Source organism: Lentinus tigrinus (assembly GCF_003813185.1).
Source record: "Lentinus tigrinus ALCF2SS1-7 unplaced genomic scaffold L226scaffold_27, whole genome shotgun sequence".
Taxonomy (NCBI): domain Eukaryota; kingdom Fungi; phylum Basidiomycota; class Agaricomycetes; order Polyporales; family Polyporaceae; genus Lentinus; species Lentinus tigrinus.
Genome location: NW_027137936.1, coordinates 224,237 through 247,712, shown reverse-complemented (window position 1 = coordinate 247,712; position 23,476 = coordinate 224,237). Strand labels below are relative to the sequence as shown.

The following is a 23,476-nucleotide window of genomic DNA, read 5'->3' as shown; positions in this document are numbered from 1 at the left end:
GCATAGCAACAGTACTAGTCCATAATATCCATTCCGAGTTCAGAGTCCGAAGTCCGTTCCGAATCACAAAATCCACGACTAACAACTGCCTGTCCATGACGATCTCCTACGCCGTCATCTGAGGACCGTTCAGCGGCATGCTGAAGAAAATCCTCCGCAGCTGCTTGTGCCCAGCAGCGACACGGCACACAGGGCATTGCGGATTCGCATTCAGCGCTTGGGTGATGCATCTGCAAGCAACCCATGTCAGCACGGCGCTTCAAGCGAAAACACAGGAAAGTACTCACCCTGCACAGAAGACGTGACCGCAGAGCGTCACGCACGGTCGGTTAACCTCCTCGAGACAGAGCGGACACCCGACGAAGGCCGGGCCAGAGTGTGTACGGGTCATAGTGGGAGGGCTGCACGACTCGGCCTTGGCCTTGCAGGCGTCCGTGCAGATGTGGGGGGCAGATGCGCCGGCGGAGCTCGTGTTGAGTATGGGAGCAACATAGAGGACCTTCATTGCGGTAGAAAAGTAGGAGGGTGCGCGCGTGGTGGTGAAAATGGTGGAAGAAAATCAGAAGTCAGCGACCGTGTCGGAATCCCCGGGACCGAAGTGAGAGTATTGACCTCACTAGTGTCAGCCTCAGCTCCCTGGGGTTGAGCCGCGAAGGCGGGTGGGACCGGAGCCCAGCCGTTGTAGTCAGCCTCCTCGTCTTCCTGCGGAAGGGGCTCATCATCGACATCCCAGTACTCATCTTCGATGTCGATGAAGTCGTCCTGGTACACGGGCGGTTGGTAGTCCTCTTCATTCTCCTCAGGGAAGTAGATCGCCCCGATATCGTCCTCCCAGCCTTCGTAGGAGTCGTCAATTTCGCGCTGGTCCCCTTCGGAGTCATCGTCGAGGTCGCCGCAGTGGATGGCGGTGAACTCGACGTGCTGTAGTTGTGATATCTGTCAGCCTCTGTGTCAGGTACACGTGATAATGAGGACTAACAGCACGAAAGCCGGCGGCCGTCCTGAACTCGACACGGCATGCCGAGCAGTAGTGGTGACGGCGTGAGATGACGTAGTGCTGTCATTCTTCGGTCAGAGAGAAGGTGGCAATAGCAGGAATCGGCAACTTACATTTCTCAGCGCGTTGCCGTTCGCGTAGCGAATGTTGCACTTCTCGCACTTGGGGTGGTTTGTCGCAAACTGCACATGGGCGGCCCGCGCCCCGATGTCGGGGAAGTACTGGTCGCACAACGAGCAGTAGCAGACATCGATGTAATTGATTGCGATGTTAGACATAGTGTGTCAGGCAGATGTGCGCGGGTATAATCAGAGGTGAGTGTGGTGGAGGTACCGGCCGTCGAGGTAGTCCTTATATGCGTGTGAGGTCCCCTCTAGGGGCGTCCTCGAACGGACACATCCCTCCTTCCGCGCGCATTGCCATATAAAGGATACGTGGAGTACAGGCGTCGGGGAGATGGAGCGACCGTTTCAATACGGTCTGCAAGTGACGACCACGGATTGCAGTTTAGACGGACGCAACACCCATGGATTGGGGTTCGGAAGGCCGGGACCACCAAGTTGCAGACCTGAACCTCTCGGTTTGTGGCTGGCACCGCACTTCCGAACCTTGGATTTGTGAAAGTGCGACACTGTATACATACGGCAAAGGGTCCGGCAGAGTGGTCGGATGAAGACCGGCGGAATTCGCAGCTCGGCCCCCTCGGATCGACGTCGTTTGACTCGAGGCTGACATGATGAGGCCTGTTACGACATCAAGAAATCGCCGAGCCCCGATCGATGCCATACACGAACATGGTCTCGATTGCGATGTGTTCTCGCATTTCAATCGAGACCATGGAAGCATTGTATAGGCTCACACGACGTGGATATCTGAGCGGTCGAGTGATAAAAAAATACGTGGAACAAGAGACCGCCGTTCCGTACGTCTTGAAGTTCCAGTGCAGAAATTCGGTGCGAGGGGGGTCTGGCTGAGAGATGAGATCGTTGACCTCCTATCAATATATTCTACATGTGAGCCGAGCAAAGCGTTTGGCAGATGAACGGACGTACCAGCCGGGCAACGTATGAGGCTGACTTCAGTAAAACCGAGATTAAGGTGAATCACACGATAGTCTTCTGATTGGAGTCATCTGCGACACGATGGTAGTAGGAGGCGAGCATGGTCAGCTTTGGTAAGACGGCCCATGATACTACTCGTGAATTACCTAACCTTGATAAAGAGATCCTGGGCCCCCGAGGCCTGTGGCAGGGCCCATATATTTACAGGCTCCTTCACAGCTCCTACATTAGGGAGCGATATACTACAGCGGAGGGTCGAGGACCGAGTTGCGGGACAACGGGAGGATGCTCGAAGCCAGTACGGTCACGTGACAAGTTTACTCCTTGTGAGATTCGCCTGTGGCGTAGCCTCGGGCAAGCTCTTTCCTTCGTCCGACAAAGCACAACTGGAACCCGCCCACCACACACCACACTTGTCTTTTCAGCCATTACTGTGGTGTCTTCACTTCGCGCTCGAGTTTGGCCCGGTCACGACCATCGCGTCGTGCTTAGTCCACGGGATCCGGATTCTATCTGGCCACGCATGCCAACTAATGCACTAGGAAGCAGCAGTGAAGGGAGGGGGAAGAAGGGAGAAGTCGCTAGGCATTTCATGGTCTGTGCGAGGGTTGTATCGCTTTGGCTAGGCGTGAGCAGGTTGCTCACTGGCATACAGCGCTCTCCAAGCGGACTTTGAAGCCTCCCAACACAAACTCTCCCACTCCCCCCGGCCCACCATCGCACAACTTTGAGCACGATGTCTAACTGGGAAGGTGACAAGAAACCTGTTTACCGTCTCGAATACACCAGGAGCTCGCGCTCGAGGTGCACAGGTGAGCCAGTTTACGCGCCCCGCGTCGTGTACTCTGGTCCTCACCGCGTTTCACGCGTCGCCGTCGCGTCACAGGCCCGAGGCCGTGCGTATCTATCTAGGTGCAGCGTTGGTTCATTATTGCTCACGTCCCTCCAGATGGAAGGGCACCAATATCGAAAAGGGCGGACTGAGGTTCGGTTCGTTCGCGGGAAACATGGCCTTGTGAGTGGTTTCTTCTATTCCAGTAAACACGCGCGGATCTCCTCTACAATATATGGCTGTATGATATAGTGTGAAGGCTGCGACGGGCGCGCGTTTGCTGTGGAGTGCAGTCAGCTAACCGCTAACGCTCGATCACGCAGTCCATGGGAATGGCGCCATTGGGGATGTGTCACCCCTCACATCCTCAACAACTTAAAGAAGTCGTTCAGTCAAGCCGAAGAACTTGACGGTTTCGACGAGCTGAGCGAGGAGGATCAGGAGCGTGTCAAGAAGGCATGGGAGGAGGGCCATGTCGCGCCTGAAGACATCCCCGAGAGCGCAAAGAAGGGTGTATTCAAGCTTGGATACGCATTATCCCGTCGGTCGAAGTGCCAAGGTGCATGGTGTGTGGCACTATGCACGATGGTTTCGGTCCCGCTCATGTTCTGGTTGCTTAATCGACTGTTCCAGTTTGCAATGGTGTGTTTGTTGCGCTGCATACTAAGGCAAGTAGCTAATTATATTATATACACGCCCACAGAATATATCAGCAAGGGCCTCTTCCGCCTTGGCATAGAAGTCGACTTCCGTGGCGACATAAGCCTGTAGGCTCTCATGCTTCACCTTGCTTGTTCTCTTACTCATGTCAGTGTCAGCTATTGGCAGCATTGGGGCTGCGCAGAGGACAGAGTCGTCGAGGCGTTGAAGGCGTCGTACGATGAGCCTGCCAAGATTGACGATTTTGATAACCTCAAGGAGGGCGAGAAGGAGAAGGTTCAGCGTGCCTGGGAGGAGGGCAAGATCCCCGACGACGACAAGGGTCCTGGAGAGGTCGCTGAAACTGGCAAGGAGGCGGCGGGCGACTCAGGATCGTTCGGCGGCATGGGCGTCACCCAGCCAGTGCCACCTACAGGGCTTTTCACTACTAATAGCTCGATGTCAGCGCTGTCAGCTCCTGAGACGAATAACTAGAGCACTGGGAGGAGGTTCCAGCTTGGTCCGAGGTAGCGAGAAGTTTGTGTAGTCAAAGCCGCAAGTTCGAGAGGATATTTTGATCGAACACGCTACGAATCGTGGTGAAGGATTCTGTGGTAAGTCTAGTCTTGGTCACATAATCGATTACATAGGCCATTACAGATTGTACTCGTGTTGTACGCAGCGACTATCAACCCGGAATGGGGCCAGCACCGCACTCAACCTTGGTTGTGCGTAATTGCGGCGCGGTGTACGGCAAACAGTCCAGAGTGGTCGAATGAAGACCGGGGGAATTCGCAACTCGACGGTCCATTCGGATCGACGTCGGTTGACTCGTTGCTAGCATGATGAGGTTACGACATCAAGGGATCCCCCGATGCTACACACGAACATGGGCTCGATTGAGACGCGAGAACGCATCGCAATCGGGACCATGCTTGTATTAGGCCAAAACACAGTAGCGATTCCACGGCGATTCCGCACCGATTTGAGTTGGCGATTCCAGGACTTCCCACGAGTCTGAGCGGGTTTTTATGATGCCACCTGAGTCGCTAGGATGCACGGTTTGGTATGGCATGTAAAGTTCTCCTAATCACTCCTTCGGTAAAATAATAACTAGCAGAAATATGGGATACCAGCCAGTGTGTCTTCAGTAGCTTTCGCTGGAAGCGCTGCGGAATCGGTAGCTTGAATCGGTGCGGAATCGCCGTGGAATCGCTACTGTGTTTTGGCCTATTGCATAGGCTCACACGACCAACGACCACCGTGGAGATTTGAGCGGTCGAGTAATCAAAAATACGTGGCACACGAACCGTCAGGATGCAACGACGTTCCTGTACATACGTCTCGGTGCAGGAACTTCATGCGAGGAGGTCTGGCGGGGAGATGGGATCTTCGTCCTTGGCGACTGAGTGGATTCGGCGGCGATGTTCTGACCGCACGATAGAGTTGGCTATCTCGTCACCTGTGTCGGCGGAGCAACATTACGAATAAGATCATTCGAATTCCTGCAATAATATTCTGCATGTGAGCCGAGCCTGAGCAAAAAGCGTTTGGCGGGAGGGTGGAACGCACGCGGACTTGAAATGTGCAATGATATAATCCATACGAGCATTGGCCGCTAAAGGCGAACCAGACAATAGTCTGATTGGAGTCATCTGCGACACAATGGTGGTAGGAGACGAGCGTGGCCACCGTTGGCAAGACGGCCCATGATACTCGTAAACCCTAACCCTATCAGTACAGAGAGCAGCTGTGCCACTGCGCGCGCGGCCTTATGTGGGCCCCCAAGGCTTGTCACAAGGCCCAGATATTCAGAGAATGAGCAGCGAAGGGAGGGGGAAGAAGTGCGAAGTCGCCGGGGACGTCATGGGAGGAAGGGAGGTCCGTGCGCGGGCTGTGGTGGTCGCTTTGGCCAGGCGTGAGCAGCAGCGCTCTCCAGGCGGACTTTGAAGCGTCTCGGGTTCCTATATAGCCTCTCCCAACATCAACCCTCTCCCATTTCCCCCCACTTCCTCTCCCCCCGACCCACAACCGCACAACCTTGAGCACGATGTCTGACGAGGAAGGTGGCAAGAAATCTGGTTACCGTCTCGAATACGCCAAGAGCGCGCGCGCAAAGTGCACAGGTGAGCCATTTTACCGTCCCTTGCGCCCCGCATCGTGTCCCCCGGTCCTCACCGCGTTTCACGCGTCGCCGTCGCGTCACAGGCCCGAAGCCGTGCGTATCTCTCTGGCTACTATGGTGGTTCATTATTGCTCACGTCCCTCCAGATGCAAGGGCACCAAAATCGAAAAGGGCGAACTGAGGTTCGGTTCGTTGGTTGACTTCAAGGGGAACACCAACTTGTGAGTGGTTTCTTCCATCCCAATAAATCCGCGCGGATTTTCCCTACGATATGCGATTGTATGCTGTAGCGTAGAGGCTGCGAGGGACGCGCGGTGCTTTCGGAGTGCAGTCAGCTAACCGGGAACGTTCGATCACGCAGCCAATGGCGCCATTGGGGATGCGTCACCGCTCGCATCTTCAACAACGCAAAGAAGTCATTCAATGACGCCGACGAACTTGATGGTTTCGACGACCTGAACGATGAGGACCAGGAGCGTGTCAAGAAGGCCTGGGAAGAGGGCCATGTCGCACCTGAAGACGTCCCTGAGACCGCAAAGAAGGGTGACGGCGAGGAGGAGGAGGAGGATGAGGAGGAAAAGCCCAAGAAGCGGGGCGGCAAGAAGAAGGAAGAGGATACCGGCCCGGGCGTGTTCAAGCTCGAGTACGCATCGTCCGGTCGGTCGAAGTGCAAGGGTGCGTGGTATGGCAGTATGCATGGTGGTTTCGGTCCCGCTCATGTTCTGGTTGCTTGATTGACTGTTCCAGTTTGCAATGGTATGTCTTTTTTCTACGCTGCACACTAGGGCATGTAGCTGACTGTCTGTTACGCTCACAGAATCTATTGGCAAGGACTTCTTCCGCCTTGGAAACGAGGTCGACTTCCGTGGCAACAAGAGCTTGTACGTATAATATTACGCTTATCCTTGCTTGCTCTCTTATCCTCATCCGTGTCATTTGCAGCCATTGGCGGCATTGGGGCTGCGCAGACGAGAAACTCGTCGAGAAGCTGAAGGCGTCGTACGACGAGCCTTCCAAGATTGACGGATTCGACGACCTCAAGGAGGGCGAGAAGGAGAAGGTTCAGCGTGCCTGGGAGGAGGGCAAGATCCCCGACGACGACAAGGGCCCTGGAGAGGCCGTTGAGACTGATAAGAAGAAGAAGGCCGCCCCACGAAAGAAGAAGGATGAGGATGGGGAGGAGAAGCCCAAGCGGGGGCGTGCTAAGGCTAAGGTGCGCTCCACCGCTTGCACTCGACTCATCAACGCTCAGGTGCTGACAATTGTGCTCCTGCAGAAGAACGACGACGACGAGATGGATGTGGATGAGGAGGAGAAGCCAAAGAAGGCGGCGAAGAAGAAGGCTCCGCCGAAGAAGGCCGCCGCAAAGAAGAAGAAAGATGAGGATGAGTCCGGAGAGGACTTCGAAGACGAGCTCGCCGCAGTGGATGACGAGGAGGAGGAGGAAGAAGAAGAAGAAACGTCGGAGGGCTCCAAGAAGCGCAAGGTGCGTGTCGTTCCGTCACTCAGTCGCGGGCCAGCTCAAGTTGAACGTGTGTATGCGTGAAACAGCGTGCCCCAGCGTCGAAGGGCTCAGGCTCGACGAAGCCACCTTCAAAGCGCGCAAAGCCTGCGTCGTCGGCGAAGGCTACATCGTCCACTAAGCCTGCCTCTAAGGCCAAGCCCGCGTCCAAGGCTAAGCCTGCCTCGTCTCGGGGCAAGAAGAAGGTCGAGGAGCCCGTTCCTGAGGAGGACGAGGAGGACTACGACGAGTAGGATGCCGCCGTCCAGTCCCATTGTCTCTTGGTCCGGACAGTGCTGTCTAGCAGACTGAGCCCATCCATCATGCTCAGTCTCTGGCTGTTGTGGTCGTTGTTTTCCTGTAGGTTTTTTGTTCATGTCGATTGCTTGTCTTGTGATTGCAGTCATGTCTGTCTGTCGAGTTGCTGTGCGTTTTCTGTCTGGCGTGTGGACCTTTGTTTGTTATGATAGCTACCCTGGCGCATGTATACTGGAGCAATGCCGCTATATTATCTTGCTACGTTGGTAATTGTGGTTACGTTTGGCTGACGGAATCAGACTGCTCTTCGCTGCTCTACATCTCATCCGGGGACTGACATGGACTACCTGCGTTCAAGTATGTCTTGACCAGGTATGTCAATTTGGTCCTCGATATTTACGCCGGCGACTTCGTGAGGGAGGGACTGTTCACTCGAGATCTGCACCCCTTCGAAACAGACCAGGTCGATTGTCGTTCTCTGACCCATGCGGGAGTCTCGAGGGTCCTCTTCGAGACAAGTGCGAGTCTGCTGACAGATAGACACGGACGAAATCTCCGATACATTTTCTTACAAGCATGACTTGCGTACAACCTGGCTGTGGCCTCGAAGGAATACCGTTCGCTCACATGGCCATGGGGTATGTCCTGTTTGTGGTCGAGTGATACATCCCTACCCACTCGTAGCACAAGCGGCGATTTCAATGCTACAGTACACCCTTGCATGTGCATGAGATCCCCCACCATGATGCCACCATACAGGATTCACTTCGACATCGGAGGCGCGACGATCGAACATTTCATGGGTGTCTTGCGAGGCCTGCAAACTTTGCCATGGTACATACGATGTTGGACATGCGTGTTACAAGGAAGCATGGATAGCGGCGAGATATGGAATACAATGCAGATACGTGGGACGCCTATGCTCCTCGCGCAGCTGCTGCCTTGGCCTCCTCAGCCGCGGCAACAGCAGGGTTGACCTTCTTGCCATCCTTCCACCGCACACGGGGAGGGGGCGCACGGTTGCGACGGCCCTCACGCGAGCGGACACGGACCACTGCGCACTGGGTGAGGAAGATGGATCATTTAGAAACATTGAGGGACATACCATGGGAGTGAATAGCGCACGACACGCAGTACGCAATTTTGATGTAGAGCTTGGGGATAACGTACTCTGAAAGACAGAGATATCGGGATGAACGTATGGACGGGACAAGGAAGCTCAGGAGAACGCACCCTGGTACACGCTAGCCTCGCTGATATCACGAACCGCCGCCGACTCGACCATGTTACGGACGGTGAAGCGCTTGATGGCCTTGTCCTTGGGGACGCATCGCGAGCAGTTGGAGCAGCGGACGAAGCTGACGTGGCCGCGGCCGTTCTTGTTGCGACCGTTGTTTCTTCTCTTCTTGGTCTGGACGCGGAAGGGTCAGCAACTCGCCTTGAAATCCGCAGAGCCGCCCTGTGTCATCCGGAGTCCTGCCTCGCCATCCACCATTGCCCCGCAGAGTCTACGTCCATTCCACCACAAACTTGCGTCGAGAAGGCTCCCCAGGGCTGTCTGAAAGCATGAACAGGACACTCACCATGGTGAATCGGGTGTCTTGACGGTTCGATGGACGGGGACCCGGTACGCCTGAGCTTGCACTTCTCTGTGTAGGCGTCTACTGCCACTGCCGCCCACCGGCCCTAAACAAAAGCCACGTGACTTGCGCCGAAATGATCTTCCAAAACGGGAAACAATGAACTTGCAAAGAACCATGAGGGGAACAAAAACAATGGACTCCGTTGCGATTATTCCGTGTGCGACGCCAACGCGACGCTATTGTCTGGCAACGTATATAAGCTACACACTCTTTTCCACTGTTCCTCGTGTTGTGCTCCGGCTCGGTACTCGCTCTCAGCCTCGGGATTCTGCTCTCTTCCCTCTACTTCCTCCTTGACTTTGCAGCTCGAAGCCTGGTGCTTCACTCACATTCCTATCTTTACGTTCGATTACGACCTGCCAGCATGATTGCTATCTACGCAGCTTTGATCTCCCTGGTTTTGAGCCCTGTGGCTCGTTCTGCACCCACAGGTTCGCTGGACGCGAGCATCTTCCTCCAAAACGGCAAGGATGCCCAAGCCCTCAACGCAGTATTTGCCAACATGAGTTCCTCGGATTCGTGTGATGGTACGCAATTGCTTTGGTGAATGTGTTGCATAGGTAGCTCATGAATTGTGTGTTCAGACGGCGAGATGGCGTGCATCTCGAACTCTCTCGCGCATTGCGTGAACGCGACCTGGCAGCTTGAGGCTTGTTCAAAGTCGCTTTCCTGCTTCGCGCTGCCGTCAGTGAAAGAACAGGGTGTTGTACGTAAATACTCCGCTGCTAGAGTGACATATCTCTTACACTTCACTCCTATAGGACATATCCTGCACGACGAACACGACGGCTCTTGCCATCATCAACGCATCCGGTGCTACCGGTGGCATTGCTGCCAATAGCACCGACGGCTCCGTCGAGCTCCCTATGGACTGCGACGACGACAACGAGAGCGACCCCGTCGACAATGCTGCTGGCTCCGAGTCGTCCTCCGTTTCTGTTCCCATTTCCACCTCCGCGTCTACGAGTGCGTCGGCCACCCACACCCACAAGTCGTCCCACTCTACCACCGACTCCGCAGTTGCCTCCTCCGTAACCGCTTCGGCCACGGATGTCAGCAACAGCACCCGCTCAGTCGTCACTGTCACTGTCACCGTCGCACCGACGTCCACCGATTCTTCCGAGACGTTCACTCTCGATCCCTCGCAAGCCTCCAGCCTCCTCTCGAGCCTCGCGACCCAATCAGGAGTCTCCATCACGACCATCCTCCCCTCTTCCGCGTCCGTCGCATCTACGACGTCCGCCGCGAGCGTTACAAGCTCCGCGGTCTCCAGTGCGGAGGCGAGCAGTGCGACTGTCGTCTCGAGCAAGCAAGTGGGCGTCGCATCCTCCCCGAGCAGTAGCCTCCCCGCTATCTCCGCTGGCCCAATCAAGACGATCACCCTGCTCGGTCAAGTCGCGTCTACGTCGTCTGCGAAAGCGACGGCCACCGCTGCTGCTGCGGGCGACGGCTACTCCTACTGAACGGTTCGCTTTCTTACTCCACCCCTGATGATCTCACGTCTGGTTATGTTTTGTGTATCGTCAGCTCACTTCCTGTAGCATAGACACTGTATCTTTCGTTGACGCCTCGCTAGCACGATGGACTTGTAACTTATAAGATGGTCTGTAATGGCTTCTACGTACACTCTCTCGCAATACGACGGTCTTTCTGGTACACGCATAGCGCGCAAGTACTACATCTAACACAATGGTGCACGCCACAATAGACATGTCTTTCGGGCTCGCAACGCAAGTTGAAGCAGTGACCGCGCCATACAGAGCTCAGTCGTCAGCAAGTGTCCACAGATTGGAAACGACTTAGGATTCTGCTCGAGTCATACAAATACCGAGGCTCGTATCTACTGCACTCCCAAAGAGCACACAGAAGAGAAAAATTATTGCAGTGAGCCACGCGCAAGAGTGGTCTGAATCGAGTTTCGCCGACCAGGCACGAAGCCTTTGCAGCGAGCCGCGAATTACGCTCAAGAACACCTGCCTGCCTCACTGCGCGCCACCGCCCTCGTCCATCCTCTGCCAGCCACAAACGAGAGTGGCACAAGATTGCAGAAAGCAAATCCCGCAGCATATCTATTATATGTTAGCGAGTAAGGCGCCATGAAGACCCCTACCCCGAGGATGCCGATAAACGACGGGCAGTAGAACATTGAGCAGGTGTCCGGTCCCAGCGACGTCTGCCAAACCATAGTGGGCGTTTCCTGCTCCCTCTGGAATTCCTGCGCTCATACGGCACACAGGCACCCGTCTTCAGGAGTGAGATAGATTGGGGGGAAGTGGAGGATACCCTGTGGCACTAGCATGGTGCGTCGGTTCCGCCATCGCTGGCGAGACCCATTTGGAGTCGAGAATGTGGGAATAGAATGCTCAGACCTTAGCCCGCTCACGAGGAGGGATGCTCGAGGCATCCTGCACGGAGTGAGCATCACGGCCTTTGCGCTGTGGGTTGGCCTGCCAGTCGAGTGCGCCGGCACTTATGAACGGGCTGCCACGTGTGCACCGCCACCACGTGCCTCATCGTTACCGACGTTTCGTGCGTCGTTTCTACTAGCTAGCTCCATTACAACCGTATGCCAATGGTTGGGATAAGATCCTTTCTAAGAAACAGCGTTGCGCTCCAGGTCATGAAACAATGGCAAAAGTTACCACCATCCAACCAAGTCAAGATGCCCCTCCAGCAGCATCGACATCATCCTTGTACCATAGCGACATTCCAATCAACTCTTCGTAATGTTGGAGACTCTTCAACACCTTGTCGAATGTCAGGAAGTTGTTCACGCTCAGGTTCTACCACGAGCACTTGAGTCAGTCGTGCCACAGGATTAAAACGAACAGCATTTCCGACTCACCATGAGAAACGCCCTCAGAGCACGCCATCCCGCTGCTTGATGTATGATCTTCCAGTACTGGGTTATGAAGGCCTTCACGCCGACGAAGTACTCATTGGCTATGAAGGAGGCCCTGTAGTCACAGTAAGCCGGAAAGAGTGTTAAAGCTTCGCATCGTGCCACATAAACGATGCCAGCCACGTACCGGTTGATCATGATATACCGATTCCACAAGGCAAGCATGACCTTCTCCTCGTCCCTCAAGTCCTCCATCTCAAAGAGCTCCTCCTCCCTGTCCACGATCGCCCACGCCATGACGCCAAACTGCTCTGTCGGGAGCATGCTCACCAAGTCGAACAGCCGAGGCCCACCGATCCTGCACGAGTACAGCTCCTGACCGCTCTCGTCCTTCTCGGGGATGTATGGATACTGTGCGGCGGGGCCGAGCTTGTCGTGAGGAGGTGGAGGGCTCGGGTAACGGGCGGGAAGGGAGCCGCGGTACGACGTCCGTGTGACTGTGGGGAGAGATGGCCGTTTGCCAATGAATCCTGGTGTGGACGACTGGCGCCACTTGGGTTTTATCGGAGAGGTTGAAAGGCGGAGGACATTCTTCTCTTCTACTTCCTCAGTAGAGAAGAGAGTGGTGGATGGCGTGACTGGCGGAGGCGAAGTGCTTAGCAAGAAGAGCGGTTCTCGACTCGGAGGGCCAGCTTCTTGTTGTCGTTCTTCGGTTTGGCTGGGGAGATTGTCAGTACTGCATAACCTGGGAGACGATGGGCACACATACTCGAGTGTTTCGTGACCGTCCTCTTGCTGCTGCACATCTGCGGGCTCTTCGTCTTCCTCAGAGGAGCTTTCCTCGCGTTCATTGATGTCTGGAATAACCAGATCTAGTCGCCATCGGTGCTCCTGTTGGCATTGGCATAGTCAGTGGGCGCACGGTGTCCCCAATAAGTCAGAGGCTTGACTTGCACTTCGAACCATGATCTCCTTCCAAGACACCTTCACCTCCGAATGGTCGCGCGCCAAGTGGAAGTTCAGCATCTCTCTCGTGTTGAACGGCTTGTGCAGCTCGCACATCGGACAACGCCAGTCCACCATGCTCCCAACGTACGTCTGGTATTCCCGCGCGTCCGAGCCCGAGTCACTCGAAGCACCCGAATTCTTCGCCTCGAGATAGTACTTGAACACCACCTTCACGGCACCCCGAGGCGCGTTCGGAGGCTCGACGCGAATACCATGCCTCCGACACCGGTCCGCAAAGCCTTTCTCGAGGTTGTAGAGCAGAAACGGGAGCCGCTTGTGCTTCTGCAGGCGGGCCTCTGCCAGAGTCAAGGCATCCAGTGCGCGCAGCAGCTCCTTCACGTCGTCGTCCGAGTCGGATAGGACAATGACGTTATCTTCCCTCTCCGACTCGGACGCAGAGACGGACGTGGCTTGCGTTTTCCGTATTCGAGGCAATCGGTCGCCTGGGCGGAGCCTCCGAGGACGATCTTCCATGTCGTCGTCACTGTCGACACCGACGCTGAGATTCTTGGTGGCGCTCGTGAGCCGGGTAACGGACTCTTCTGGCTCTATTGCTGCCATTGGCTTGGTCTTGCGTGCGGCTTTCGCAGCAAGCTGTATTCGTGGCATTCTCCCCCCACTCTCGATACTTGGTCGCTGTCTCCTATGTAGTGTGCATCAAGCGGGTTAATCATGAGTTGCATTCTAGCCTCGGATGTGTGACATACTCTGCGATCTCGGCTCTTGTGGTCTTGGGGGGAGAAGAGGGCTCATCCTCACTGTCGCTACTCCCAAATACCAGCTTCCCCCCGCGCCCGACGTGGACACGAGGTTTCGGGATGTGAGGTGTGAAGTTGATCGCTGGTGCCCGTCTTGACACCGGCGACTGCTGCTGTTTGCGCGGCGATGGCGCCACCCGCCGCTGCACCGACATCGAGGGTAGCGACGTCCTCGGTGCGCTCCTTATGGGTCCGAGGACGTACTCATCGCGTTCCCGCCGCTTTTCCCGCTCTCTGCGGTCTGCGGCTATGTGGGCGGAAGGCAGCAGGGCACCTTCCTTGGTGGGGAGCGTCCGGGTGCGGAGCAAGGGCGCGACGTAGCTGAAATTCGACCTTGATCGGCTGGCCTGAGGTTGTGGTTGTGCTAACGGTGGTGTGGATTTGGCGGTCTTGCGCACGGCGATGCGCCGATCATTGTCGTCAGCTAAACTGTTGTTTCTGTCTCTGCTCGTAAATGTATTAGCACATCGATGAGCGCATATCGGTTTTTCTCACCTCGGGTTGGATACTGTGGATTTCCTAGCATAGCCAGGTCGGAGTGGTTCAGTCGGCTGTGCGACTTTCCGTACCCCAGACTTGAGAGCGAGGCGCTCTCGTGAAGGACCAGCATCCGCATTCCGACGGTTTTCCATGATACCTTCTATGTAGCACGGTCACTCAAGCTGAATGTGGTTCCTTCAAATGGTCCCGCGCCCACTCGTCACTCGTGAGTTGCTGCGGCAGTCAAAATGACTTGCAGCTTTCTGGGGGAGGAGTGCGAGATGGTTTCCTAGGAAAATTTGCTGCGAAAGTGGTTCGACGACCTCAAGAAAGAGTGGTACGACGTGCTAGTGGGAGTCCTAGACCTGATTACGCTGCGTTCGAGGTCGATCGAGGTGGCGATCTGGACTGTATTTGGCGATGTTAGGATCCAAAGCCGTTGGACAACACGGACAAATACGCGCCGGATTGGGCTGCGCAGAGCCTCCGGGAACGGCCCGGCGTCGTCGCCAGCGAAAGCCGAAGGATCCCGCGCGAGCTCATCTACGAGCGGTCTCTCAGTCTTTCTTGTGTGCTCCGCCCAGGATCTCTTTCTGGTGTTGCTTCTCTTCCCAAGGTCTTGCTGAGGCCAGACAACCATGGCAACCAAGTCGGAGAAAGCGGTCGGTATGTCTATCACTCTCCTCGCAAGTCTAACCTACTCTCCACCCGGATATCCGCTGCCTATCTCCGACGCTCACGCTCTGCGACAGACTTCAGCTACTTTGGGGGCGCCGAGTCGCTTGATGAGGGACGCTCTCCAAGGAGGACAGAAGTACCACAGCCGACGGCGGAGGACGATGGCAAATCACACCCTGGACCTCCACAGGACCCATCGGACTTTCTATGGCTCATGACGGAGGAACCGCATAGGACACGGAGGATGGCCATCATGAAAGCACATCCAGAGGTATGTTCTGCACTTGATCGGTGTATGCTTCCGAGGCTCAGCATACTGGATGTTCCATGTACTCCTGCAGGTCACGAAACTCATGGGCCACGAACCTTTGACGAAGTGGGTCGTCTTTGGGGTCGTTTCGCTACAACTTGGCCTCGCATATCTCTTGCGCAACACCCACCCTCTATCTCCGCTCTTTCTCCTCACAGCGTACGCGATCGGCGGCACCGCGAACCACAACCTCTTCCTCGCTATCCACGAAATCACCCACAACCTCGCGTTCAGGAGTGTTAAAGCCAACAAGGCCCTCGCCGTCTTCGCGAACCTCCCCATCGGCATCCCGTACTCGGCCGCATTCAAGGTGCGCATGCATGTCTATGCAGGTCTGAGCTTTGGGTGAACAGCGCGGTTGCGTCTTCGTCTGGTACCTTGCAGAGGTATCATATCGAGCACCACAAGTTCCTTGGGGAGGATGGGATCGACACCGACCTGCCCACCCAGTTCGAGCTCATCTGCCTGAACAACGTGCTCGGCAAGGTCTTCTTTGCGTACGTCCATCCCAAAGTTCCCTCCATCTCACACGTGCGTTCAGAGAGTGCTCATCATTGGCTGGCATACAGTACATTCCAAATCTTGTTCTACGCCCTTCGCCCGGGCTTCGTGCGCACGCAGGCGTTCACACAGTGGCACTTCTTCAACCTCATTACGCAGCTCGTCTTCGACTACGTCCTCGTGACGACCTGCGGGAAGAACCCGCTCATCTACCTACTCATGTCCAGCTTCTTCGCGGGCAGCTTGCACCCGCTCGCAGGCCACTTCATCGCTGAGCACTACGTTTGGGACGGCCTCCAGCAGGAGACGTACTCTTACTACGGCCCGCTGAACGTCTTCGCGTACAACGTGCGTCTCATCATTTCTTTCTCGTACTCCCAGGTATTCAAAAGCTGACACGGTCACGATAACGGAAAATGCAGGTCGGCTACCACAACGAACACCACGACTTCCCCTCGGTCGCATGGACGCGGCTGCCCGCGCTCCGCGCGCTCGCACCCGAGTTCTACGACACCATCCCCTCGCACCCCTCGTGGCCGATGGTCATCGTCAACTTCATTCGTGACCCCGAGGTCGGCATCTTTGCGCGCATTAAGCGCAAGCCGAAGGACCGCGGGGGCGTCGACGACGGACAGACGACTCCACCGTCGGATTGCCAGTGAAAGGACTGGCTGACTGAGAGTGGGAGCCTGAGCCAGTCGTCCATTTGGTGGGGGGTTGTTCTGACTATGTAGAGTAGTAGTAGTCACATCTGGTAGTCTTGGTTGTATTTATCACGATGCTTTTCTTCCTTTGAGGTGCGTCTGGGTCAGGGTGCGTCGTCGGGTGCTGGAAGCGCGCACGCTGTCACGGCTCACGTGCGTGTTACGTACCGCGGTGCCGACGCGTCGATCCGTGGCTGAGGTGACGCTCGATCGCCTTGTCTCTTGACGCGATGGCTACTCTGCAGCTTCCTCCAGGCTTGGAATACAACGGCCAGCTTGTAGAGACGTCGAACGGCGGCGTCTCAGATTGGGTTGCGTACAAGAAGGTCAAGTTATACACGAACGCGTTTGTCATCCTCAACGACGCCAAGGTGAGTCCCAGTTGGCAACCGCAGACTTCGCCGACTCGTATCTAATCAATTAATATCGCTTTCAAGGTATTGCTGGGATATAAGAAAAGAGGTTTTGGTACAGGATTGTACGCTTGACTTCTGCTCCAACCCGATAAGCATAAAGGACTGACTAGATCTTGCCGGAAGATGGAACGGATTCGGTGGCAAGGTCGACCCTGGAGAAACCCCTCTGCAGGCTGCTGTCCGAGAACTTGAGGTACGGAGGGAGCCCAACCTTGTCATGTGCGGAGGGCATCTGTTTGACGTCCTACCGAGTAACAGGAAGAGGCCGGCATCGAGGCGCCTCTCGAGCACTGCGGCGTGCTCTTCTTTGTCGTCGACGGCGCAGACGCGGCCTTCCATATAGATATCTTCAGGGCGGACGAGTACACTGGGACGGTGTCAGAGTGCGTTCCTTCTCAATTTTTCGTTCTCCTTGTCTCCTTTGCGCTGGAGCTCATCCGTGCCGAACCTCTGCAGGACGGATGAGATGCGCCCCGAATGGTTCTCCGTGCAGAAAGAGCTGCTCCCTCTGACGAACCCACAAACGACTGCCGATCACGATCACGATCATGCCGCAAACCCTCAAGCAACAGAAGAAGAAGGACCAGAACCGGAGACCGAGGGCCTCCCCCTCCCAGACATCCCACTGAAGCAGATGTGGGCAGACGACGAGTTCTGGATGCCGCTCATGTTCTCGAGGAGGTTCTTTGTGGGCCGTGCCGACTTTGACGCGGATGACAAGATGCTGAAGTGGTGGTTCGCCGCTGCTCCGGCATCTTTGTCTTGATGCTTGGTACTTGCTGCTCCGTTTTCTTGGGGTCGGAAGGGATGTGCGGCTCCATCAAGCCGGTGGAGTGGTCGTCTTCTTGCTTGTTCTTTTATGACGCCTCGCTATCCACAGACTATACATCAGACTCGTACTGTAACATCGCCCTTTGTCCTTCGCCGATACCGGGATACTAGAAAATCTAGGTTTGCTTGCATCATCCAGACAATTCCTTCCGTGGAGCGACTGTGCAATGTGGCATCTTTCCACGATAGGTGGGAGTCAGTTGGCATCGGTATTGCATGTCTTCGATCCTACGGAGGCGAGCGACATTAACAATGTTAGTAAGCTGCAGATCCACACAGTGCACAACGAAGGCATTGATACGCACGTCGTGTCATGCAGCTCCATCTCGAGCTTGCGGAACACGTTCCCCAGGACGAGATACAGCTCGGACCATGCCAGACTTCCGTCACGAGAGGAGGTTAGCATTTGATTGATGTCCAAATACTCATGCCATAGTTCGAAAAACGTACTTGACTCCAATGCACTGCCGCGGACCCCTCGAGAACACGACGAGGTACTGGTCGAGGTCCTTGTTGCCCCCAAGCCAGCGATCGGGACAGAAAGCGTACGGATCGGGGAAGACGACGGGGTCCAGGTGGATGAAGCTATGCCCCGCGGCCACGACAGTCTACGTTTGTGTTTCCAAGCCATCAGCAGGAAGCGCATTCAACCCAAGACTTGAAATTTCGATACTCACCCCCGCAGGGACGGCGTGGCCGGCTATGATAGCGTCGTTCGGCGTGACGATGCGAGGCAGGGGTCCTACGATCCCATGTCCAACCCGCAGTGCCTCCTTGATGACCGCCGTCTGCATCGCGCGCGGGTCTGTCAGTCAGTTGTCTTTGGCCGATGAAGGCGAAGGCACACGCACGAGGTAAGGCAGCTTCTCAAGTGTCTCCAAGCCGACCTGCATGTCTACATCGGGCCACGCCTCCACGAGCTCCGTGACAAGCCTCTTCCGGATGGACGCGTCGTTTAGGACGTAGAAGGTTGCAACGGTGAGGATGCTCGCGGTCGTCTCGCTCCCCGCCCCGACCATATTGTTGGCTTCCGCCCAAAGGATCGACTTCGACCGTATGCCTTCTCGGCCGGTCTCCGGCTGGGGCGCAACCAGGTGGTGGAACATGGTCTCCTGCGGCTCCTGCCACAACAGCTGCGGATCGTCCGCGAATCCGTCAATCTTTGCGCGCAGTCGCTCAAGGTGCGCGGAAGACTGGGGTTGGCGCCACGCGGCGAGCCTGACCATCCACCTGACGAGCACGTACATCCAGGGAAAGTGGACGAAGACGAGGAAGTAGTCGAACGCCGCCTCCGAACTGCGCACAGCCTTGTGCGCAAAGTCGGGGGCGCTCATGTAGTCCTCGTCGCTGCCGAAGCAGTACGCAAAGACGACCTCGGTGGTGAACGAACGATATCCGCGGCGGATGTTTGCAGGCTTCCCAGCTTCGCCATACTGCCGGAACTGCTGGACCAATCCGTCCACCTTTGCCTGGATGACCGGCTCGAGCTTGAGGAGCGCACGGCGGGAGAAGATAGGACTCAAGTAATCCCGACGAGGCTTCGCTTCTCGGACGTCGAGAAGACTGAATACAGCAGGAGACCCCTGGCGAATGAAGCAGTATGTCCTCGAATCCTTGATGAACCGGTTGCTGTTGCTGTAGATGTCGGTGTACGCCTCCAGCCCCTTGAAATGCAGCTTCCGTGGGGACTCGTCAGTACCCTTCTTTGCTAGTTATATTTTCTAAACGTCGTTCAGCTCACCTGGTTGGGACTGATCCTGACCACCGGGCCTAAGATGAAGCATCGTATGTCAGCTAACACCTCGTATGTCGCTAAAGTGGACATCCTACCATAACGTGCATGCAGATCGTTGAGATGCTCAATCATCGCGCCGTCCTTGAAGACCTCATAGTAGGTCATATACCACCATGTCGCAGCCGCAACTTTCGGACCAGGAAACCGCGACAGAGGATGGAGGAAGAGACGCTGCAGCAGGACACCTAGGGCGACAATCGCAATGCTGCCTAGGAGGCTTGTGGTAGGAAAGCTAGACAATAGTGCAGACATGGTGGTTGCGAGACACTGGAATACCGCAGGAGAGCTTTGCCCGCCGTCGGGGCCATATCTATCAAGGCGGACTCTGAGTGGAGCTTGAGTTTGCCGTTAACGTTAGGAGCCAATCCAATACAGGTTTCATCGTTTGCGGCTTCACGTCATACTGGGCATGGAAGCCCGGTGAGCATTGCAATTTGCGTGCAACTCAACGTCAGAACCTTCAACCCATAGAGCTCGAGCTGCCCGTCTCCAATCTCGTGCGCAGAGTCTGTACGAGGCGCAAGGACTAGCATTTCCCAAAGAACGCGCCCTGGCGGTAGTGGTAGTAGTCAAGCATGTACGTATTACCCAATATAGCAAGTTATTCTACGAGACCTGCCTCCGTCAGCACTCGGATGTAAGGGCGGTGCCAGATCTGCATCCATTCATCTTCTCTTCAACACATTCTCTCAACACGTACAAGCTCGCTAGCTATCGTGGAATACGAACAGAAGTTCACGATCATGTAAGGAAACAGCGTGCATGCGATCGTCAAGATGGTAAACCATCGCACCGTCCTTGACTTGCCGGACATATACCACTATGTCCCATACCCGTTTGTCGCGAAGAAAAAACGAGAGAGAAGGGTGGTATAGAGTCACGTTAGAGGCCAGTCTCATATTGACCACGGCTCACGGTAATAGTATCTGCGCGTTCTGATTTGAAGGGAAGCAGGTCATATGCCCACCCGGTAGCCGGTCGCAGGGGTGCAATCGCGCGAACGTGCCTCATGCTCCTCCCTCCCCACCCACGACGTGCCTCCCCGACCTCACCGTTCCGTGCCCTTACTGGCTCTGAGCCCGTTGTGTAGGACGCGCGAGGACGTTGAGACCAAACCGCCATGTCGTCGTCGGATAGCCAGCCGTCCCAGTATCGCGCGTGAGTGCATGCTGCCTTAAGTTCCCGCGCTACACATGGAAGCTCTGACCGTTTCCCCGCGTCCCCTAGAGTCGGCGTGGTGCTCGCCATTGGCTCTGGAGTCCTCATCGGCTCCTCTTTCGTCTTCAAGAAAAAGGGGTTGTTGAGCTCGCAGAAGGGACATGTCGCGGGCGAAGGTGTGGCTTATCTCAAGTCAGTGAGTACTATGCACTTGCTACTCTCGTCCGTTACGCACTCAACTCATTACTCGCCCTACGCAACTAACAGCCTATGTGGTGGACAGGGATGATCATCATGATCCTTGGGGAACTCTGCAACTTTGGCGCGTACGCGTTTGTGGAGGCTATCATTGTGGTATGTGTTTCGCCTACTTACTCTCGCAAATGGGCACGAATGCCGATCCCCCCCTCCCTCCTCAGACACCTATGGGCGCGCTTTCCGTCGTGATCTCCTCCATTCTGTCGCACTTCTTCCTCAAGGAGAGGCTATCCCTCTTTGGCTGGATCTCGTCCATCCAGTGCCTCCTGGGAGCCTCCATCCTTGCACTCAACGGACCCGAAGAGCAAAGCGTCTCGACCATCGAGGGCTTCAAGCACCTCTTCCTCGCCCCGTGGTTCCTTGCGTACGGCGGTGTCGTGATCGCTGCGGCTGTGGTCCTCGCACTATGGGCCGCGCCGAAGTGGGGCCATAAGTCCATGATGCCATACTTGGTGCGTGACCTTCCTCATATTCGCAGAAGGGCCATCTCGTATTGAAACACGCCCAGGGGGTGTGCAGTCTAATCGGTGGACTGAGCGTCAGCTGCACGCAAGGTCTTGGCGCGTCCATCGTCACATCAATCCGAGGAGACAACCAGGTTCGTGCAGGCTTCCCAGTTTCCCTCCCGCGAGAAGCTGTATGCTAACGGGTCGACAGTTCAAAAATTGGTTCATCTACTTTCTCCTCGTTTTTGTTGTGATTACGCTCTGTTAGTCAACCACCGCGGTAGTATTCTGCTGTCTGTCATGATATTGACTATGATGCGCTGCAGTGACCGAAATTTATTACCTCAATGTCGCATTGGCAATGTTCAACACAGGTCAGCAGCGTTCTACGTCCTCTCCGGAGTTGTTCACATGCTCAAACTATTCACAGCGATGGGTAAGCCTTTAGGTGTCTAGCAGCTTCTCACAGGCTCATAAATCACTTGTAGTTACGCCTACTTACTACGTAACCTGTGAGCACATCAATATCGTTTCTACAGCTCCCTACTCACTATGCAAATAGTCACGTTCTGTACCTTGGTGACCTCGGTGGTACGTCCTGGGTCGCGCTTCGTCATCCTCTCAGTGCCTCACCTGGTCGACTCAGATCCTTTACCAAGGCCTCAAAGCCAGCGCATCCCAGATCATCACGATTGTACTCGCGTTCGCTGTTATATGTACCGGCATCATCATCCTACAAATGACCAAGGTGGACCCTCGCAGCCTGACGAACGTGAGACAGACCCTTTATCAAAATAAAAAAAAGAGTATGGATAATGGTGTTGATATGATAATCTCCAGGTCGATGAACGCACCACATTGCTTCTTGAAGCAGCACGCCAGGAGGTGGACCCGTTGGCAGCACAGGAGATTGAGCTGACGCGCGGTGGCACCATGCGTTCGCGCCGATCCCGCCAGTCTCGTCGCACCCGTTCTCGCACCACGACACCCGACCTGGACGCCGCGGCGGCGCGCTCAACAGACGATCTCGAGGCGGGCCCCGTATCCGACGTCGATGACTCCGAGATCGACCTCGCCGAGGAAAAGCGGGCTATCGTGATCAAGACAGAGGAACCTGGCATCGATTCTCTGCGCATGACAGGCGGGGCAATCGGCACCATCATCCGTGCGCGTCGACGTGCGACCGCCCTGTCCGCCGCCAGCGAGACGCGGAGCCGCCTCTCTGCTTCTACGGGTGCCGGTGCAAACGGGAGCATGCGCAGCCACGACTTGGTCCGCAACACGACGCGCCGGAGCTCTCTCTCCCCGCACCCTCGTCCAAGCTGGTTCAAGGCGCTCACAGGGCGCAGAACGGAACAGTCACGTTCCCCAGCCCGCACGACGTCTCATCTACCCGATGTGTCGGAGAAGCCCCAGCAGCTGTTGGAGTCCACGGAGGAGGTCTCGGGGCTGCCCCCGACCATGGTGGACAGCCCGACCGCAGCATCTCTATCCTTACATGGGTCCGGCGGGCAGATCAGTACTGCGCCAAGCGGAGACAGCTCTCGATCCGCGCGGTTCCTGAGCAGCGGCGAGCTCGTGTCGTCCCCGCTGCTGACTCTATCCTCGGAGGAGATCGCGCGTCGCCCGAGTGTGCGATTCCAGCCAGACGCGCATGCAGTGCCGGCCTCTGCACCGATCGTGCCACAGTTGGCTCAGACGGCGGTATCTGGCGTAGTGCGCCCGAGTCTCTCGGTAGAGGGCGAGGACGCTGCCGCGGCGCGCTCGCGGACGGTGCCTTTGGCGTTCACAGCCGCGGACAGGCTACGCGCAGAAGAGATCTTGCGCGAGAAACCCGCTTCTTGAATGTTTAACTGGCGGGAGTGCTACATACACGACCTGCAACGATATGACGACGACGACGACGACACACGACGATGTATCCTTATTCTATCTTTCTATTGTTTTGCTCTGTCTTTGTGGATCTATACCTTGTCCTTTTAGTATTAGGATACTATCTCGGCCTACCCATACCCAGTGACCCCTTCGAGCCTGTCTGTGTTTCTAGTAGCTATGTTGTGCTGGATTGGATGAGCGTGCAATGCACGCTTCTTTGCTTTTATGAGGAACTATTACACGCTACTCTACCTTTTCCCGTTCGGGATCCACGTCGTCAGGCTGGGCATTGGAAGCCGGCGAGCAATACTGCGATTCAACGTCAGAACCTTCAAACCATAGAGGCCGAGTTGCGAGTTG

General features: G+C 55.9%; 10 protein-coding genes across 10 annotated transcripts; 6 read left to right on the top strand and 4 right to left on the bottom strand.

Annotated features, from left to right (window-relative positions):
- Positions 1-106: 106 nt before the first annotated feature.
- L226DRAFT_554333 (uncharacterized protein) lies at positions 107-1,382 on the bottom strand (the record flags this gene model as incomplete). The annotated part of the gene is made up of 5 exons (XM_067682992.1): positions 1,111-1,382; positions 980-1,057; positions 613-921; positions 288-499; positions 107-230 (listed from the first exon to the last, which is right to left on the bottom strand). Exons 1-5 carry the CDS (start codon positions 1,273-1,275, stop codon positions 107-109), a joined length of 888 nt encoding a protein of 295 aa, XP_067532336.1. The 5' UTR covers positions 1,276-1,382.
- A 1,081-nt stretch (positions 1,383-2,463) lies between these two features.
- Positions 2,464-4,068, top strand: L226DRAFT_615284 (zf-PARP-domain-containing protein). Its single transcript, XM_067686754.1, has 8 exons — positions 2,464-2,653; positions 2,714-2,870; positions 2,945-2,954; positions 3,008-3,073; positions 3,214-3,449; positions 3,524-3,532; positions 3,594-3,657; positions 3,709-4,068. The coding sequence occupies exons 2-8, from the start codon at positions 2,795-2,797 to the stop codon at positions 4,022-4,024; spliced, it is 777 nt and encodes a 258-aa protein (XP_067532335.1). The 5' UTR covers positions 2,464-2,653; positions 2,714-2,794; the 3' UTR covers positions 4,025-4,068.
- A 1,431-nt stretch (positions 4,069-5,499) lies between these two features.
- Positions 5,500-7,729, top strand: L226DRAFT_537763 (zf-PARP-domain-containing protein). The gene is made up of 9 exons (XM_067681372.1): positions 5,500-5,655; positions 5,738-5,747; positions 5,801-5,875; positions 6,016-6,329; positions 6,402-6,410; positions 6,472-6,535; positions 6,597-6,867; positions 6,931-7,140; positions 7,206-7,729. The coding sequence occupies exons 1-9, from the start codon at positions 5,580-5,582 to the stop codon at positions 7,407-7,409; spliced, it is 1,233 nt and encodes a 410-aa protein (XP_067532334.1). The 5' UTR covers positions 5,500-5,579; the 3' UTR covers positions 7,410-7,729.
- A 601-nt stretch (positions 7,730-8,330) lies between these two features.
- L226DRAFT_468037 (ribosomal protein S26e) lies at positions 8,331-8,809 on the bottom strand (the record flags this gene model as incomplete). The annotated part of the gene is made up of 3 exons (XM_067676110.1): positions 8,331-8,467; positions 8,519-8,584; positions 8,647-8,809. Coding segments are annotated over 3 exons (366 nt in total), but the record flags the coding sequence as incomplete, so codon positions are not given.
- A 361-nt stretch (positions 8,810-9,170) lies between these two features.
- L226DRAFT_554331 (uncharacterized protein) lies at positions 9,171-10,739 on the top strand. Its single transcript, XM_067682991.1, has 3 exons — positions 9,171-9,583; positions 9,641-9,762; positions 9,818-10,739. Exons 1-3 carry the CDS (start codon positions 9,421-9,423, stop codon positions 10,517-10,519), a joined length of 987 nt encoding a protein of 328 aa, XP_067532332.1. The 5' UTR covers positions 9,171-9,420; the 3' UTR covers positions 10,520-10,739.
- A 794-nt stretch (positions 10,740-11,533) lies between these two features.
- On the bottom strand, positions 11,534-14,539 carry L226DRAFT_554330 (uncharacterized protein). The gene is made up of 7 exons (XM_067682990.1): positions 14,160-14,539; positions 13,614-14,108; positions 12,853-13,549; positions 12,668-12,789; positions 12,086-12,616; positions 11,902-12,013; positions 11,534-11,839 (listed from the first exon to the last, which is right to left on the bottom strand). Exons 1-7 carry the CDS (start codon positions 14,294-14,296, stop codon positions 11,714-11,716), a joined length of 2,220 nt encoding a protein of 739 aa, XP_067532331.1. The 5' UTR covers positions 14,297-14,539; the 3' UTR covers positions 11,534-11,713.
- A 243-nt stretch (positions 14,540-14,782) lies between these two features.
- L226DRAFT_547206 (dihydroceramide delta(4)-desaturase) lies at positions 14,783-16,295 on the top strand (the record flags this gene model as incomplete). The annotated part of the gene is made up of 6 exons (XM_067682483.1): positions 14,783-14,810; positions 14,897-15,093; positions 15,164-15,442; positions 15,517-15,629; positions 15,702-15,981; positions 16,056-16,295. 6 exons carry the CDS (start codon positions 14,783-14,785, stop codon positions 16,293-16,295), a joined length of 1,137 nt encoding a protein of 378 aa, XP_067532330.1.
- A 272-nt stretch (positions 16,296-16,567) lies between these two features.
- L226DRAFT_468005 (NUDIX-domain-containing protein) lies at positions 16,568-17,519 on the top strand (the record flags this gene model as incomplete). The annotated part of the gene is made up of 5 exons (XM_067676105.1): positions 16,568-16,708; positions 16,775-16,815; positions 16,877-16,946; positions 17,012-17,136; positions 17,210-17,519. The coding sequence occupies 5 exons, from the start codon at positions 16,568-16,570 to the stop codon at positions 17,517-17,519; spliced, it is 687 nt and encodes a 228-aa protein (XP_067532329.1).
- A 52-nt stretch (positions 17,520-17,571) lies between these two features.
- Positions 17,572-19,635, bottom strand: L226DRAFT_491106 (cytochrome P450). The gene is made up of 7 exons (XM_067677342.1): positions 19,415-19,635; positions 19,326-19,354; positions 18,436-19,260; positions 18,262-18,372; positions 18,035-18,192; positions 17,890-17,964; positions 17,572-17,812 (listed from the first exon to the last, which is right to left on the bottom strand). Exons 1-7 carry the CDS (start codon positions 19,629-19,631, stop codon positions 17,716-17,718), a joined length of 1,512 nt encoding a protein of 503 aa, XP_067532328.1. The 5' UTR covers positions 19,632-19,635; the 3' UTR covers positions 17,572-17,715.
- Positions 19,636-20,079: 444 nt separating this feature from the next.
- Positions 20,080-23,418, top strand: L226DRAFT_554326 (DUF803-domain-containing protein). Its single transcript, XM_067682989.1, has 12 exons — positions 20,080-20,537; positions 20,607-20,733; positions 20,805-20,891; positions 20,957-21,247; positions 21,304-21,393; positions 21,453-21,504; positions 21,568-21,615; positions 21,672-21,677; positions 21,730-21,753; positions 21,804-21,832; positions 21,888-22,013; positions 22,082-23,418. Exons 1-12 carry the CDS (start codon positions 20,500-20,502, stop codon positions 23,084-23,086), a joined length of 1,923 nt encoding a protein of 640 aa, XP_067532327.1. The 5' UTR covers positions 20,080-20,499; the 3' UTR covers positions 23,087-23,418.
- The last annotated feature ends 58 nt before the right edge of the window (positions 23,419-23,476 follow it).